This window comes from Gopherus evgoodei, chromosome 13 (genome assembly GCF_007399415.2).
Source record: "Gopherus evgoodei ecotype Sinaloan lineage chromosome 13, rGopEvg1_v1.p, whole genome shotgun sequence".
NCBI classification, from domain to species: Eukaryota; Metazoa; Chordata; order Testudines; family Testudinidae; genus Gopherus; species Gopherus evgoodei.
In genome coordinates this window covers 24,715,458-24,734,212 of record NC_044334.1, presented here as the reverse complement: position 1 = coordinate 24,734,212, position 18,755 = coordinate 24,715,458, and the positions used below count along the sequence as shown (strand labels likewise).

General features: G+C 39.0%; 1 protein-coding gene across 1 annotated transcript in view; it reads left to right on the top strand.

Moving 5' to 3' along the window:
* Positions 1-18,755, top strand: part of FBXW8 (F-box and WD repeat domain containing 8) — a 74,044-nt gene that overhangs the window by 8,476 nt on the left and 46,813 nt on the right. The window contains exons 3-4 of the mRNA XM_030582452.1: positions 4,023-4,187; positions 5,147-5,235. Of these exons, the coding sequence (XP_030438312.1) occupies positions 4,023-4,187; positions 5,147-5,235 (254 nt within the window). The remainder of the gene's footprint in view (positions 1-4,022; positions 4,188-5,146; positions 5,236-18,755) is intronic.

Here is an 18,755-nt window from a genome sequence, read left to right as displayed (position 1 = left end):
CATCCTGGGGTGTACATTTGTAATGACTTTGTGCAGTTTGGTGGTGGAAGGAAGGAAACTTAGTGAAAGGGAGGAACAGGTATATGTTCAACTGGATTTTGGTCAGTCAGAACAAGAAAATAAAGTCTGGAACCTGATGGAAGGAGTCCTATAGATCTTATTCAAATAGCTTTAAATTAGGTAAAATTTCTAAATATATGAACACCACTTTCATGCTTGGCTGTATGTGAGTAAGATGTAGTGAATGCCTCTGCGTGAAGCTGAGGGGAAACAGAATTTTCTCTATGGAGAGTGGCAAGAAGTCTGATGTAATGTGATAAAAAGATAACAGTTACATTAAAGGCAAAATAAAAAAAATAGTTTCTAGATGTGGGGTAAGCCATGCATGATGTTATTGTTGATAAGCTTTGGACATTTACATAATACAGACTTGGAAAATAATTATGGTCCCGCTTTAGTTTTTAATGAGTTTTGAGTGTTTCTACTGAGCTCTTTGACTAGCCGTTAGCAAGCAGGTTGTGAGCATGTGTACATGTACACAAATAAAGCCATGATTTTTTGGCTCTCAAGGCCTCACCTGAAATTCTAACTCAAGCTGCGCTAATAAATCTGATTTCAGCCCATAGCTGGTTTTTAATGCTGCAGCTCGCAGTGGTGCTGTGAAGTGAAATGCTTGAGACACTTTTATTAGAGACTTCTTGCAGCTGAGGCTCGCTCAGTGGGGCTTTTAATAGGGATTGTCGTGCCAGTTTTGGTGCATTAAAGAAAGGCTATGTTAGACATCCTTTGGAAATCCATGCTTGTAAACTGGCAAGACTCAATGTAATTTGATTAAAAAAATCTTAAGATAGGATTTCTTCCTCCCTTTGAATGTTTGTTCATGAAAGGTAAAATGATACTGTAATTAGTTCTAATATTTTTTACTCTGTTGTTTAAAACTAACTTAAAAACTGGAAACGTCTCAACAAATTTTGCCCAATTTGGCAACGCATACTTTGTTTTTTTTATTCTTCCCTATATTGTTAACAGGGCAGAAATTGGCATGACTTGGTTTTGTTTACTTCTCTGTTTGTGCACAAGCCTGCCTCATCAATGTCAGCAGAAATGTGTTCCAGCTAAAGAGACAGAGAGGTTCGTTTCCTATCCGCAGTGTTTGCCCAGAGTTTTAACTTCTGCAGAACAGCTGCTTTTTTGTCTGTGCCAGCAAAAAATGGTAGCTTTTGTCTTTGTCTAGGCAACAGTGTGTAGATTTGTATTACTGTCAAATAACTGGAATTGAAAGGAGATTCCCCACTGGATTAGAACAGTTTTTTGGCATCATTTTGATTCTCCTGAACTAATGACTGTGTCCCTTTAGGGATGGAAGTGGTGATGGTCATTGAAGTCCTCGTTTTTCAATTTTAAGATGGATCTAGTCAGGGAAGGCACGCTACACGTTTTCTCACTTCTAGGTGAATAACTGTAATCCAGATCACTGTCTTGTCTAGTGATGAAAACTAATTCAACCGATGTGGTCAGTTTGGACTGAGGTCTATAGTCACTAAATAGAATAGTTGGTGTGCTGGAGGTGGGTGCCCAGTCCAAGAAACAGCAGCTTTCACAGCTGCTGACCCTGAAAAGCTCTGCAGGCTATGCAGCCATAGCGACTGATCTCTCTTCCCAGGGCTTACTCCCCACTCAGTCATGGTTGCATAACTCTTCAAATGTCATTACATAGCTATTCCTTTTCCAGTTCTCTAGCCAAATTGCGGTCTGCTTGTCACAGAGGTGTTCATGTTAAACTCTCTTCTCCTTAGAGAAATCATGTCCCCATCTTGTTATACACTTAAAATTTTCTCTTATTGAGATTTCTGTTTGAAAAGGACTTAAAAAAAAAAAAAGAGAGAGAGACTAAGAAGCAAGTTACAATAAAGTGCTAGGATTTTGTGGCCACAGCAGAATTTGTTGATTGATCCTACTTCTCTGCACTTCAGTGCTAGCAACACATAGCAGCAGTTAATATTATTCACCATTGCAACATGCGCCACTCTGGCTATTCATATTTTGCAGTGGAGACTAGGTGACTGCATTTTTGCCACCAAATATGTAGTTAATGTCTCAAACTGCAATTTGGTGTTTCTGGCTGTTTGATTCTTATGAGCAAAAATATAACTGCATTTCTATGAAGCATATTTGTTTTCAGTCTGGACGTCCTCGTTATCTGGTATATTTGTTGATTGGCAGTGCACTGAACTGATGTGGACTGCACAGTATACATTCTAGGTTACTTGGTATATGACATTTAGAAGTGAGACACAATTTTAGGATTGAAAACAGGCTTATCACTGATCTCATTGACAATAGCATCTCTCACATGGAGCTCTTCTCACTCTTCTCTTTCATACAAGAATTGTAGCGCAATCACTGCTTAAAGTGTTCTTTTTCCTTTTGAATCTTTAAAATGGTAATTCTAGGCACATAGTTTATTGTGGTGAAGCAATTCCTTTTGAAATAGATAGCAACTTGAGGCTATTTTAAAAATTTAGTTTACTACTTCATTCTTATTGATGCACACTGTAATACAATATTTTATAAAAAGAACAAGGAGTACATGTGGCACCGTAGAGACTAACACATTTATTTGGGCATAAGGTTTCATGGGCTAAAACCCACTTCAACAGATGCATGGGGTGGAAAATACAGTAGGAAGAGATATATAGTGAACGTGAAAAGATGGGGGTTCCCATACCAACTCTGAGACAAATCAATTAAGGTGGGTTATTATCAGCAGGAGAAAAAAACTTTTGTAGGGATAATCAGGATGGCCCATTTCAAACAGTTGACAAGAAGGTGTGAGTAACAGTAGGGGGGAAATTAGCATGGGGAAATAGTTTTTAGTTTGTGTAATGACCCATCCACTCCCAGTCTTTATTCAAGCCTAATTTAATAGTGTCAGGTTTGCAAATTAATTCCAGTTCTGCAGTGTCTCATTGGAGTCTGTTTTTGAAGTTTTTTTTGTTGAAGAATTGTGACTTTTAGGTCTGTAATTGAGTGTCCAGGGAGGTTGAAGTGTTCTCTGACCGCTTCTTGAATGTCATAATTCTTGACGTCTGATCTGTGTCATAAGAACGGCTGTACCAGGTCAGACCAAAGGTCCATCTAGCCCAGTATCTGTCTACCGACAGTGGCGAATGCCAGGTGCCCCAGAGGGAGTGAACCTAACAGGCAATGATCAAGTGATCTCTCTCCTGCTATCCATGTCCATCCTCTGACAAACAGAGGCTAGGGACACCATTCCTTACCCATCATGGCTAATAGCCATTTATGGTCTTAACCACCATGAATTATCCAGTTCTCTTTTAAACGCTGTTACAGTCCCAGCCTTCACAACCTCCTCAGGTAAGGAGTTCCACAAGTTGGCTGTGCGCTGCGTGAAGAAGAACTTCCTTTTATGTGTTTTAAACCATTGTCCATTTATTCTTTTGCATAAAGCCTGTCCGGTTTGGCTAATGTACATGCAGAGGGGCATTGCTGGCACACGATAGCATATATCACATTGGTAGATGTGAAGATGAATGAGCCCCTGATGGTGTGGCTGATGTGATTAGGTCCTATGATGGTGTCCCTTGAATAGATATGTGGACAGAGTTGGCAACAGGCTTTGTTGCAAGGATAGGTTCCTGGGTTAGTGTTTTTTGTTGTGTGGTGTGGTTGCTGGTGAGTATAACACGGCTACCACTCTGAAACCTGTCACAATATTTTATATCTCACTGCTGTCGCATTCCTAATCAGTCATTGTCAGCAGGGCTTTAGAGGAGTGATGCTGACATCAGAGTTATCTTTAGCCTATACATGTGAAAATACAATTGTGAACATGAATTTGTGTTTAATCTTTAATGCGACCTACCTCCTCTCTTCCCACTAGAATTTTAAAAGCGCATGTTGTCACAAAGGTAGGGCAAAATAAATGCATTGATTTGGATGACAGTTGGGCCTTGATAATTACCTGATCTGATATTTATTTCATGTCTGTCTGCTTTTAGGTGAGCAGGACATGGAAAGTACTTGCAGAAGATGAAGTGCTTTGGTATAGATTGTGCCAACAGGAAGGATACCTGCCTGATGCCAGCATCTCTGATTGTTCCTGCTGGAAACTTGCCCTTCAAGACTGCCGTGCCAAAGAGCGCACTTTAAGAACCAATTGGAAGGTAAAACGAAAGTAGTTTTAATACTACTACTCAATGATGACCATGTAGAACGATATAATACAGCTCAAACCAGTCATTCTACTGCAGGGGTCGGCAACCTTTCAGAAGTGATGTGCTGAGTCTCCATTTATTTACTCTAATTTAAGGTTTCATATGCCAGTAATACATCTGAACGTTTTTAGAAGGTCTCTTTCTGTAAGTCTGTAATATATAACTCAACTATTGTTGTATGTAAAGTAAATAAGGTTTTAAAAATGTTTAAGAAGCTTCATTTAAAATTGAATTAAAATCCAGAGTGCCTCGGACCGGTGGCCAGGACCCGAGCATTGTGAGTGACACTGAAAATCATCTCGCGTGCTGCCTTTGGCACGATTGCCATAGGTTGCCTACTCCTGTTCTTCTGCTAGTGAAATGTGAGCCTCTTATTGCAGTCTTTTTTTGCCAATAAGAAGGTGAAAGCAGCGCAAGGTTTAATGAGCCCTCCTCTCAGCTGTTGGTGGCTTGCTGGCCTGTCTTGCTTTCACTTTGAAAAGGTGCTCTGACTCCTGTGCCGTCTATTCATGTAATCACTTAAAGACCTTGTCCTTCAGTCCTTGCTCTTAGGAGAGTTCCCACTGGAATCAGTCTATGCATGTGGTTCTGTAACCTTCTCCATCCCATCCCAATTCACATCTTAATTTGATGAGTGAGAGATACTTTTAGTCTGTAGCAGCCTACAACAGTCTCTTGCATAGTAGAGCAGTGTCATTCTTCTTATCAAGAGAATACATGGGGAAGTAGAGACTCTGAAATGTATAGGAGATGAGCAGATACTGAATGACTGTTCTTTCCTCTGACCTCCACTAAAATGGGCAGTGTAACCCATACAAAAGCATTAGGAAGGCATGGGCTTCTAGGAGAATCTGGTGTTAGATGAACCTATTACAAAAACAACAGTGTGTCTCTGTATTTCTGTGCAGAACCGCATCGGTGCTGTGAGCCAGTTGCAGTATGAGTTGGGTAAAGTTTTGTGTGATGTGCATTCTTGTGATGGAGTCGTCATTGCTGGGTAAGTATGAAATTGTTTAATGTTTGTATAGTCTTCCTCATTGTGAGCTCTTGTGTGCTGTATCTTGACTGATTCACAAGCAAATCCAGATTGACATAATAGTGAGAAGTCAGATTCTCCAGCAGGAGCTCTTTTCCAGTTGAGATCTACTGTCACCAAGACGAAAGACTGTTGTAATACTCTACTGCAATTCCTCTTAGAAGTGACACTTAAATTTAAAAAGTTGACAGTTAAAAATTTCCCACCTGAAGGAGTTTGCGATCTGAGACGGGTAAGACTGACTAAGGCTTTGCTTTTGCTGTTTTTTTTTGTTTGTTTGTAGCTGCACCAATATAAACACATAGTGTAGATGAGTTGCACTGATGTAAAAAGTTACTTGGGGGTAAGCTGCACCAAACGTCACTTTTTACATCAGCTCAGCTTTCCTGGTGTGTGTGTGTCACTTTTTACACCAGTGCAGTGCATCTACATTAGTACAGCTACACCATTGCTACCCCCTCAAAAATACTCCAGCCCCCCAAAAAACAAACAAAAAAACCGTATTGGCAAGCTCAAATACAAGACCGTGTGGGGCCACAAGCAAAGGAAGAGAGTGGAAGAAGATTACACATGCGCATAGGGTCTGAAAGATTCCTGGGTTTTAAGGAGAGACAATAAGTGTAGAAGACTTTTATGTGCAGCTGGGTGCATGATAGTCACTAATAATAAAAAAAAAAAAAAGTACCCAATATTGAGAGAAGGAAATGAAGAAAGGAGAGAGGGCTGCGAGGAGTGTTGGGAACAAGATAGATTTAGGTAAATCAAACTAGTGAAACCAGTGTGAGCCCCTAATGCAGATACACTAAGGTGACTTTTCTAGTATAGACAAGGCATAAGAGACAGATATAAGCATGTGTAAGGCCTTGAACGTGAGAACAAATGTTTAGTTGGACATAGTAAAAAAAACGGTCAATGAATTCAAGGGAGAATGATGAAATGTAAGTGGCAAGAAAGGAAGATAACTGCAGCTGTGATTTTTGGAATAAACTGCAGTGGTGAGAGTTGTGAATGAAGTGGGAGGTCAGAGAGGAAGGGGTTACAGTGACTGAGATATGGACAAGGCTTTCAGTAATGAAGATAGAAACAAACGGACTGAAATTAAAAGAATGGACTGGCATCTTAATATTTGACAGGAAGAAGCAACATGATTTAGCAGGAGCTGGGATGTTGAGAGAGGAAAGGACTTACCTTCCTTGTTTGTTATTGCTGTGCCTATTTTGAAATGGTCACTGCAATACTTAGATAAATTGAAAGGGTGTCTAGTTTCATTGTAATTTCTGTATATACCTTTGCATCTTCTTATTAAATACAACTATTTATGTTGCAGTAGCACCTGGAATTTAAGTGCAGAACAGACCTAAATGAAAATAGTACTGCAGTTTTTGTTACTTCCCCAAAACAACTCTTCCTGAATTACAGGGGAGATTCCTGTGTTTTCTACAGGAAAGAGTATTCCAGTGGGACTATTTTTCTTTACTTCTGGAAGCACTTCATTGTTATGATGTGACCTTATTTAAGATGCAGACTCTTCAGGAATTTCATTAGTATTTGATTCTTCCAGCTTTATTGGCACCCCGTTTATTCTGCTCTGAGCATTCATCTGTACAGTACTCTGAAAGTGTTTCTGGTTGTTAGAACATCCCAGACTTGCTGATGAGATTAGCCTGACTATCCCAATGGATGTATGATTTTAAATTTACACTTGTTATGTTTCACAGGTTTTGTAATGATTGTCCCTTTAGAAGAAGTCACACTAGTAAATAGAAATGATGTCGTAGGAATAGTTAGAGGACACCATCAAACTGTCTTATTCCCGTAGCACATCAACATATGATGTTTTATGGCAACACTTCATGTTAATGGTACATTTATGTGCGGTGCGACTAAAGAAAACTGCCCATAAAAATGACACCCCACATACCAACTTCTTCAACTGGTTATAATAAAGGTTGCTGCAGATCATCTGAGTATGGAGGACTCTTACAAGCTTCCCATGCAAGTTGAAATATATTTGAATTGTATGGCTGTGTGTGTGAGTTGAGATCTAAATCATAAAGCAATGAGTGGAAAGGGGATGTTACGCAAACGCTTATCAGGGCCCTCTTCTTCTTGGGGGTTGTCTTTCGTTTCATGGATTTAAGGCCATCTCCACTCCAGTTTCTATTTGTAGGTTCCCTTTTGTAGCCTGTTACTTTTCTTTAAACTTCCTTCGTTTTTCTTCTTTTCTTAACTTAGTCATTTTTATTTAATGTCATGATGTCTGTTCCTTTGCAGTCACCTCAACGGTTGTGAGTCTGTCACTAGCAAAGTGGCTGTGCTCCTAGTAGCAGGCCCAATATATTTTGTGATCCCACAGTTGCAGAACTTGCTGTGAATCCACTGCTTGCTGGACTATTGTGTTCCAAAGTTTATGCTTCGTCGTTGTTGTTGTTACATGCCTGTTTGTAAGGTTTTCTTCACAACCAGAAGCAACAGAAACTGAGTGTAAACTGATGTAGTTATAGCCCTGCAAACAACCTGTTTACTACCTGCATGTCACTCTTGTTTGGCATGTAAGCTACCTGAGAACATCCCTTTAAATCACCACGCCCACAAGTGTATTCCAGATATCTAATACAATTTTCCAAAAGAGAAGATGCATCTGGCATTCTACCAATGACATTCAAGACCTGGTTCTTTCAAGATGGCACAGAATTTCCTACCATCTCAGAACTGCCCAGCTGTTTTTAAGAATGGTTGTTATTTAAATGAGACTACTGGTATTGCTTTCACAATCTGTAATCATGTTTGCCATTTATGCGGTGTCTTCAGCTTCAAGTCTGTGGCATTTTGTTCCAAGTATCTTTCCTTTTGTGCTCTCCTGCTCTTTTAAAGCAGAGGGTCTGTGGAGCCTACAGTTCCCAGTTCCTTCTGTCTGAGTTTTAAGAAGTTTTATTTCAGATGGTCTTTGGCCTGGTATATTGATATTTTCAGATTTTGTTTTTCTTACTTTTTTAATAGCAGTGTTTCTATTTAAATGTTTAGACAGGCAAGGTGAGTGAGGTAATCTTTATTGGACAATCTTCTATTCATGAAAGAGACAAGCTTTCAAGCTCAGACACCATCATCTTCAGTAATAGTAGGAATAAAAACAAGATATATCTACAGAAAAGTAGCTGAAACTTACAAGTTGCTAACTATCTAAATACCTAAAAATACTATCTAAATATCTAAATAAATACCTTATCATCCTCACATGTTGAACAGAAGTACCTAAATATGCAGCTTTAATTGAAGTAGGTGGTTCTTGGATTCCAAACATTAAAAAACCTCAAAAAAACCAAAAAACATTATAGTATTGTGGTTAATGGCGTCACATCTTTCAGATTTATAAGTCATAAAACCATAATGAATCCAGTGATCAATATTTAGCTGTTGCATCCTAGTAGTGAATGAGTAATTTAATAGCTGAGGTTAACAGAAGTCAATTTACTTCTGGGTGTAAATATCAATAATCTTTTACATTTAATGATTGTGTTTCCAGCCCTGCAAACACTTATGCTTAGCTTTACACATGTGAATTGAATGGGACTCATCATGTCCCTAAAGTTCAGCATGTGAGTAACTGTTCACAGGATCGGGACATTTAAAGATTATTTTTATTATCTTAAAGATAATTTTGTAATTAGTGGCATTTGAATCAATATTTTATTGCTTTGAAAACAGTGGCACTTAGTGTGCTAAATGTTAGTGTCATTTTGTGATTCAGCTTCATCACCCCTCTGGAAGAAATAAATACAAACTCTCTAGATTCTTCACTATACTTTCTCTTGCATGGCAGAACATGAAATAGTACATCTTTGATTTGCCATAGAGGGTTTTAAAATTTGTCTGAAAAGGAATCTGAAAAAGCTATAGACAGACAATTCTAAGAGGGTGACTTACCACTGTTACCCTGAATTGTGTTTTGCAAACTTTATTGTTAACCTGCTTAAACTAATTCAGGAGCATGCAGTCGTTTGGAACCAAGTAGGTTGAGACATTGTCTTCCTGCTTCCTGTAAGGAAGTAAACATGAACAGATTGGAACTCACTCTTGTATGGGGAAACCTGTAATTTGTCTCCCTGCCTTCCACATTCTCTCTGTCCTGCTGCCAATACCCAAACCAGAAGATGGCAGAATATCAAGGATTGATTTAGCACAGCTTGAGCTGTGGGTTGAAGAAGGCTGCTAAGATCTCTTCTTTCTAGAAGAAACTTGCATTTATGGCTTTGACATCAGATAATTCAGTCTGGCCTGGGTGTGGAGCATCTTGTGTTTATCATTAAAATTTTATCTAGTGGTTACGATGCTTGTTTTCTGGGTCAGACCTTGAATTCCTTTTCATTTGAGACAGTGATGTTTGTGGTTACCTCACTCCCAATCAATGTTGTATAGACCAGCCTTTCTACAGTTAGTTGTCTCAGAGGATCCACTTAAAGAGACGCTGGGCTTTCAGCCACCCCCAGTGTCTCTCAAACATAATTGGAGTTTTTGTTAAAATGTAAAGGTCAAAATTGACCTAAGCAGTAGCTTATATGTGTAACTTATAAATTGGCATGGAAAACGTTTCACAATTTTCTGAATACATTAGTTTTCAATATATGTTTGACTATTATGCCGTAAATATCTGTAGCACACCTGAGTTCTACAGCAATTCTTTCCTCCATCATTACAGTAGTCTAAAAATATCAATCACAATCATCTAAGCTAACGTATACCTGCACAGTAATCTCTGCATTAATCTCCTTTGCTAGTACTGATATACCCTATTGGACATTGTTGTCAGTTGTTAACCACTCCATTTTGCTAGCACAATGAATCCCTGAAGCACAAAAAGTCAAAGCCCTACTTGACAAGTTATTTGGAGTTTATTAGACTGTGGGCTGTTTCTAGGTAAAGGATCCTGCCAGTATCACAGAGCACTGCTCTGGTAGTACAACAGCAGTTGTTTTGTTGCTGCCTGATAGGCTATATGTGGGATGCTTAGGTGAAGGCATCCTTGAACTGTGTTGCAGGCTCCTTTCAACTTTTACATTTATGTTAATACTCACTTTGGTGTGGCGTCTGCCTCCTCTGTCCTTTCCCGCAAAAAAAAATCCCACCAACAAAGAAAACTCCCTGATCTTCCTTTTATTGAGGATTTTTTTCTCTCTGTGCCACCTGACACCATGTGTCTGTGGAAATAGTACTTTCTTTGCCATTGCATTTACTGCTCTTGTACGTATTTTTGAAAACTGTACAGACCACTCTTCCAACAACTGGTAAGTGAAGAGATGAGGCCTCTGATGTTTACATTTCTTTGTGTTGGAGAAGGAGTGGGAGAAATGTTTTATCTTGTGAGGGTTACACATACTTGTGTGTGAAGTGTTAAAGACATTACTTCATGTTGCGTGGCACAAAGTTTAACCAGGAGTGTGACGTATGGAGTCCCTGCATTACATGAAGCACAGGCTGGGTTAGTGTCCAAACGCCACCCAACATCCTGGAGTCGTTCTTTATTTTTAGTTATGAGCAACAAATATAAACCTTAGCCTGAGCTGTTCCTGCAGGACATCCTGTCTCTCCTCCTAGCTTGTTTGTTGCATTAAAGATGCTCCCTTTTTATCCTATCTGCTCTGCTCTAATTTTTGGTTTTGCTGTAAGATTCAATAGATGCCTCTCAGAATGCATATTGGTAGCTTATCACACCTGAACTGAAGGAGCAGATATGTTTGAAAACGTAACAAAGATGTTTCTCCAAAATATTTAGTCATTAAATTTGAATACACATTAAAAGTTTTGTTTGTTAAACTCACTAAAATCCCTCCTCTTTTTTAATTGTTCAATTTCACACTCTGCTCTTGTGATGTCACCATTTCAGTAATTCTTTTTCAGGTGGAGTAGGGTCTGAATGCAAAACTCCCTCAAACAAACAAATAAAGGAGACATTTAATAGACCAAAAAAATTGTCAAGTCTTTGTCACTAATTTATAAAGAAACAAATGACCCAAGCTTAATATTGTTTCCTTTTGCAGGTCACCTTTCAGAGGGTTGAAAACAAATGACATCACAAGTGCAGATAGGATTACAAAACACGTGAGGTAGTTCAGGTTACAGGTGTATTCACTTCACTGCCACCTAGTGAAAAAGAGCCTTTCAGGTGAAACTGGCAGGAGAAACCTGAGACTGGCTCTTTGTGGAAGCTCCTACTCACTCCATTTTGCCTGACCATTAAGCTGCTGCTTTACCCAAAGCTTTTATCAGATTCCAAGGAGAGCATGGCTGTTTTGAACAGCTGTAATGCCTAATATTCCCAAATCTGCAACAGTTTACTTCATTTTGTAAAGCACAATTTTCTCCTGGGGCTAGATTAGTTTGTCCTTGCTTTAAAATTATGTTTAATAAAAGAAGCAAATTTATATATTTCATTTTAAAGTTATAATAACCTTATACCTTCTGAGCTATTACAAATATAGCTTTTTCAATTAGCACTTTCTCCTCTTACCTAATATGTTAAAATTTGCATATCTTGCTGATGTAAGAACACATTACTTCATATCTTCATAAACTGAACTATCATGTGTCTCTTGTCCCCAACTGAGGTCTGAGCAATATATGTTTCTTACATTGTATATGTGTCCCCTTTTGAAATTATTATTCAGAAGTACCAACAGCCCTGCTTAGTGATACTGTGGCAGTGAAGTAAATATCAGCTATGGTTTCAGAGGCTGTGCGGCAGTCCAGCACTGTTAATTATATTGGTTGTCAGGGTACTTTCTTATTCACACCAAGCAAAGATTATACTGAAGTAGAAAACTCACATGCTATAGAAGTCTACTACCTCCTAACAAAAATTCCTGTTTCTCCGTGGATTTAAAGGAAGAATTATAATCTAATTTTAGAATCAAATTTGCTGTAAAATATTTTTTAAGGGCAGATTGCTGGCTTTGAACAAGAAATGTCCTGCATGCTATTTAATACATCTGTTTGTTCCAACTGCCTCTGAACAGGAGCTTTTGTAAAGCTGTCTGTAAATAGATTGAAAAGTTGTTTAATATCAGTAGCGTTTGTAAATATTTCTGCTTGCTATTTTGAAATGCTGTTTTGTTACATCCAGTACAGATTCTCAACAAAAGAACTCTATGCCTTCTCCAACAGCATGTCATCGTGTACTATTAGCCCCTGGTTTCTAGGGATTGGAACAAAGTGATGCCCACAATTAATTTGCTGGGTACAAAGTTGCACACACTCTTTGACGCCAAAATGGTCCTCACTTACCATTTGGCCGTACACCGAGACATCTGTCTTGAATGATAATAAGCCACTCAAAACTAAGTGTGGGATGGAATTGTGGACATTAAAAATGAAAAAGACAATTCAACTTACTCTTTTACCAGTTGCAAGGTTTGTTCCATGCGCTGTTCACCTCCCAGCCCCAAGCTTATCTAGCATTCTTTTAAGTGATGAGAGTTTCACCATTCCCCTTTCCTGATACTCAGTTTAAATTTCCTTTTCTTATTTTCATCCTATTCTAGTTATACTCTCTTGTGCCCTCCTAAATAATTCCTCCCCACCCCTGGTGTTTACATCCTTTAAATATCTGTAGACCATTTTTGCATCTCCTTCCTCTTAGTCATTATTTAGCCAAGCTGTTTGTCTGTCTCTCTCTCTCTCTCTCTACATATGTATGTATATATGTAATAAACTATGTTTACAGTGGCAAAATTAGTATCCAAAAATAACTGCTAGTAGAGAAAGCTGGAGCACAGGTAAGGATTGGGCCTTGTTATCCCTCTGTCATCTAACCTTACTCTGTGCAGGGTCAGGAGACACTGGTACACAGACCCAAGCTATGCCTAAGCTACAGATTTCCGCTGTTTCTGATGGCAGTAAAGATTTCAGGGTTTTAACTGTCTAAATATAGATAAGACCATAGAATCTGCTTAATCACTGTGTGAGAGTTGCTTTTTGATGGACTCCTAACTTGTCACAATTTTGATGAGGTATTGGGAACTGAATATATCATTTGTCACCTTGTTATATGGGCCTTGTGGAAGGTAATTGTCTTTAGCAGATTGGACAAGCACTTTAGTCTGTGTATGCCTAATTTCTCTATCTGTAAAATGGGTATAACAACATTGCCCTATCTCACAGGTCTTGAGGATAAATACATTAAAGACTATGAGGCACTCGTCTACTACAATATTGGTGCCATTATAAATAGCTAAGAAGACATAGAGCAATTTAAATGAGCACGGCTGTGGTTTTTGTGGACTGGATTTGCATATTTAACGGAGTTTTGTTCTCAAAAAGAAATCCCCCCCAACCAAAACAGCCCCCACAAAAAAACAGAAGCTATGACAGAACTCTCAGAACCTTCATTAACTTCGCGAGGGACTATTTTAATTGCTGTTAGTAGAATAAAGATGAAAGATTTGAGATGTTCAGTGCAGCATGACAATACAAAGTGCTCATTATTATTTAACTTGCTTATCAACAGGCACCTGCTTAAACTCGGTGCTATGACTGTGGATCATTACTTGAGCAAAATTCCCACTGACTTCAGTAAGAGTTGTGACTTAATAAGGATTTTATAATCAGATCTTTTGAGTATTAACAGATGGTCACTGACTGCCTGAAACAAAGTTGTTGGGGTTTTTTTTGTTTTTGTTTTGTTTTGTTGATCTCCACAGGTATCTGGAAACAGAACAGACTTTGCCTTCTGGAAATTAAACCTAACTGTGAGGCAATTTTTCCCCTTTTTTCTTGCTACATATTCTTTAGAGGAATTATGATAATAGTAAATTGATTTGTGAGCCTGGTTATCAGAGTTCTGTGGTGTTAAACCATTCAAGGGTAGCTGGTTGCTATGGAATGATGTACTTGGGGTAGCCCAAATCGAGGATCTATACCAGCATCCTAGAGAAACAGAAAACAAGAGATGGCCTATATGACCTATTTGTTTGGAGTGAAAATCTGTCCTGCCAGCACTGAGAACATTAAGAAGGAAACAGTTTGCCTGCACTGTTGCCATGGACTGAATGAATAAATTCACTACTGTTTTGAAAATGCTTCTGGTAACAGTTTTTCTTTTGTGTATTTGTTAGCTTATGTATTAGTTGCAGTTGTACTTTACACAAACACTAATTAGACAGCCATCAACACTGAGGGCCAAAGGCTTACTAACAATGCAACTGTGATAGCAGTGTCTTAATTGCTTGAAGGTAATTGTCATTAGGCAACCATAAAGACATCTGGGGCTCTGGAGAGAGATCAGTCTTCCTCCCCCTTCCCCAAATTTGTTCTGGCTCTTGCTAGCCAATATAGTTAAGCTTTTTCAGATCTGATTTTGTTTTTGTCCAGTTTCCCAGTTTTGCCCTTATGAAATTGTCTGCTTCTTCAGTACCACTTCATTAGAACAGTGTCCAACTCCCACACCTCTACTTCCTTCCACATGTGCTGCATTTCAGTGCCCACTGCTGAATCAGCATGGAATACCAGCTGAAGCAGGCCACAGGCTTTTTTTCTAACCACCTGTCTTCCACTTTCACCACTATAAAAGAGAGAGAGGAAACTATTGCTTACCTTCTTGTAAAGTTGCTGCCAGTAAAAAGCAGTTAAATTATTGTTTCCTTAAGTAAGCAGATGAAAAAAATCCCTCATTCATGTGGTGTGCATTCACTTTTGACTGTAACACTTTTTGTCTTGGGCTAGTAAGTTAGGCCTAGAGTTTTAAAGGTATTTAGGCTTTGCTGCACTGATCATCTCAATGCCTAACTGATTTAGGAGCCTAAATCCCATTTTCAAAAGAGATTAAATGGAATTTAAACTTCTGAGAGACTGACTCTTTCGTGACAATGAGATTTAGGCTCCTTAATTAGTTAAGCACTACAGTGCTGATCACAGCAATTCCTAAATACCTTTAAAAATCTGGGCCTTAACATCTCTGCCTCTGTTTCCCCATCTATAAAATATGGATGATAATCCTTATCTGCCTCAAAGGGGTGTTTCAAGGATTAATTGATGTTTTGTAAAATATTTGGATGTAAAGCACATGTTAAATGGCACATGTTCACTGTTGGATTAAAAATTGGTTTAGTTAACACAAGCAGATCAAGCTAGGGTGGTTCTTATATGGTAACTTCTTTGGAGGTGTATTGCAGACTGCGTTTCAGAATTGGGTAATAGCAGTACCAAACATAGGATCAGAATAAATAATATCGTGATGGAAGGTTATGTTCAGTATATTCTGCAATAAATAGTAGTAGGAGAAAGGCATTAACACATTCAAAGGTAGAAAAGATTGTTTTTAGAGATATTAAGTGATGAGGTAGGAAAGGGCTCTTCTGGTTAGCAGGAGTTTCAGAAGCAAAGGCTCTCTCACCACCATTGGCAAAGTAGTAGAACAGGACCCAGGAAGAGGGTGCTTGTTGAGTGCGAAGTGTGGCTGGGAATTAACTAGAAGCAAGGTCCTTAGAAGTTTCAACAAGACCACAGAGAGTGAATAAAGTATTTGTGATCTGGAACTGGATCTTGAAATGCATTGTGATGTTCAAGGATGGGGAGCAAATACAGAACATTCTGCCACTCTTTAACATAGGATGCCTTGTAGAATAAACTATTTTCAATGGAGTAGGTGTTTAAATGTCTCTGTTTCATGGAAAGTGAGTATGAATTCGCTACTGAATTCAACAAAACAGCAAGGGCAAAATAGAAAACAGGTGACTGATACCCATACTATAGAAAATAGCACCTATTTATTGCTCTATTAAAAATAAATTAGATTTTTTTCCTGACATAAAGAAGTCCAGTTGAGCTTTAGTTGTCATCCTTTTTGGCAATCTCAGCAAAGAAGCCAACATGTGAATGGGCTTAAGACTGTCTATATCTGGTCTGTATCTAAAGGACTTCATTGTGTGGTGGTCTCAGTTTAGCATAAATCATCAGAAGAAGGTTTGCATGAGAATCCTAAAAATTATTGGGGGGAGGCGGGAAAGAATCTTTAATAGATTAATTCTAGCATTCCTATCATCTAGGACCAGATTATTTACTATACAGTGTACTATTCTGCTGAGCCAACCTATGGTAGGCAAAACAGCCACATGAACATGAAACTTTGCCTTGTGCAACAAATCTCTTGATGTAAAAATGAATTGCTTTAAGTAGAAAAGCTGCTTTTCTTTTCTTCTAACACTTTAACAATGTTTATGGAGCTAACATTGAGACTGTATTGTCCTTTAGAATAGCATTAAAGGAAAATTGTTTTAAAAACTCCTTTTCACACTGGAATCTTTGCAGTTTCACTGTTAAGGAATCCAACGCCAATCAGCTATTTTTATTCCCTCGTGTGGTAGCGTGTTTCAAGTCCCAGAGTGCTTATCTTCCATGCTGTATAGAGAAGTTAGCCATAGTGCTTATAGGAATATCAAATTCTGTTTTCTTTCCTTCTCTGTCTCCTGCACTTTCTTTTTACCTTTGCACATCTGAATAAGTGCCCACAAGTATGCATTTGTGAGGGAGAGACGCTACTGTTTTTCTTTCTGTTAAGCATGGAGGTAAATATCCTGCTGCTCAGTGCTGTCAGCTCTAGTGATATGTGGTATCTCTTAAAGCTCCAGCTCCTGGAGTAATGTGATTACAGGAGAATCATACCTTTCATTTAAAAAATATGTTTTTAGCCCACATGTTTGGGAGGTAAGTGGGGCTTGGAAACATGAATCCCTAGTGCTCATACAATAGAGGGAAAATTAAAGACAATGCAGACTTCATTACTTTTCAGATCTCATGATTATGGGGTCCTGACTTAAAATTTTTAATGCTTGGGGCTGTGAATACTGGCTGCTGCCTGCTTCTCTCATGCAGCGGATGAAGATTTACGCTCAACTCCAGTGCCTCTTTCTGAGGAGTTAGGATTCTGCTGTTGAAAGAAAAACACTGTAACATCTGTCGTTTGCTGCTTCCGAGTGGGGAAATTCAATTAGCAGGAGTTTCTGTTAGGAGACAGAGGTCATTTATTCTGGGTGCCTTGAATTTTGGGTGCCCAACTTGAGGCCTGTTGTGCATGATTACATTCAGGGATGCTGAGCACCCACAACTCCAGTTCAAGACCATGAGAGCTGCAGATTCTCAGTGCCTCTGAAAATCCAGCTGAAGGTGACTCGATTTGGACATTCAAGATCAGTGGACAATTTTGAAAGCTTTGGCCTTGGTGTCTTGGGCCATGGAGACAAGATAATCATTTCACCACCCCTCCACCGCCATTCATGGATTTGCTGTCTTCGTATCTTCTGGAGATGTTCCCCCACATGCACACAGTCTGTCTTGGTCATTTGGCTCCAACTCTTCTGGCAGAAATGGGGGCAGTGGCTCAATGAGAAGGTGTGTGTGGGGGTGCTGCTAGTTTTTCTGTGGTGGTGGGAGAGAGCTGCTTGAGCCATGATCTCAATGGAGACCATCTGGGACAGGAAGAGAAGCCATTGCTTTCTGTTGATTTATATCCAATCACTTGAGTTGTGTGGAACTAGAACAATTTCCAGGAAAAGGAGAAGACATTATTTGGTCAGTGCCATAGCCCCAAATGGTCTGTCTGATTAAGCTAGAACTTTCTAAAATATTATGTTCTGGGTGGGGACTCTTAATGTTACTTACAAATTAATAATAGTAGAAACATATTTTTTACAATAGCACATAGTGGCTTCAGTTGAAATGGGTGCCCCATTCTGCTTGGTGCTGTAGAAAACATCATAAGTCATAGTTTCTGTCCCGAAAAGCTCATAATCTGTACAAACAAGGTGGGAGAAGGGAAATTAGATTAACCCCATTTTGCAGATGGGGAGTTGAGGCACTGAGAGATTAAATGAGTTGCCCAAGGTCACGCTGGGAATTTCCGAGATCTCACGAGTCTTAGGCCATGTCTACACTTAGAAGCTTACAGTGACACAGCTGTACTGTTTTAGTTGTGCTACTGTAAGAGCACTTGTATAGCCGCGATATGCTGCTGGGAGATTGTGCTCCCGTTGACATAAACCAGCTCAACAAGGGGTGGTAGCTATGTTGGCGAGAGACGCTCTCCCGCTGACATAGCACTGTGCACACAGGCACTTATGCTGGCAATATTTATGTTGCTCGGTGTGTGTGTTGTATTTCCGGAGTGTGAGGAAAAGAAATTTGCTGACATAAGTGCTAGTGTAGGCATGTCCGGTGCCTTAACCACAAGACCATCCTTCCTCCCTCTCATTTATCAGTAGTAGTATTTATTTCTCTTACTTATATAGCAGGAAAAGTGTTATGCACTTTATAAACAAGGAGAATCCAAGTCCTCTGCCCTGAAGAGCTTTCAGTCTAATGAAAAATTTAATTCTAAAAGAAACTCCTCTGAAAAAATTAGGGTGGATGTCAAAATTGATGAGAATGGGTTTGTCTTTTATTTGTAAAACACTCTCTGCCTCTAAAGAAACTGTTTTTAGAGCTTTCATTGTTGC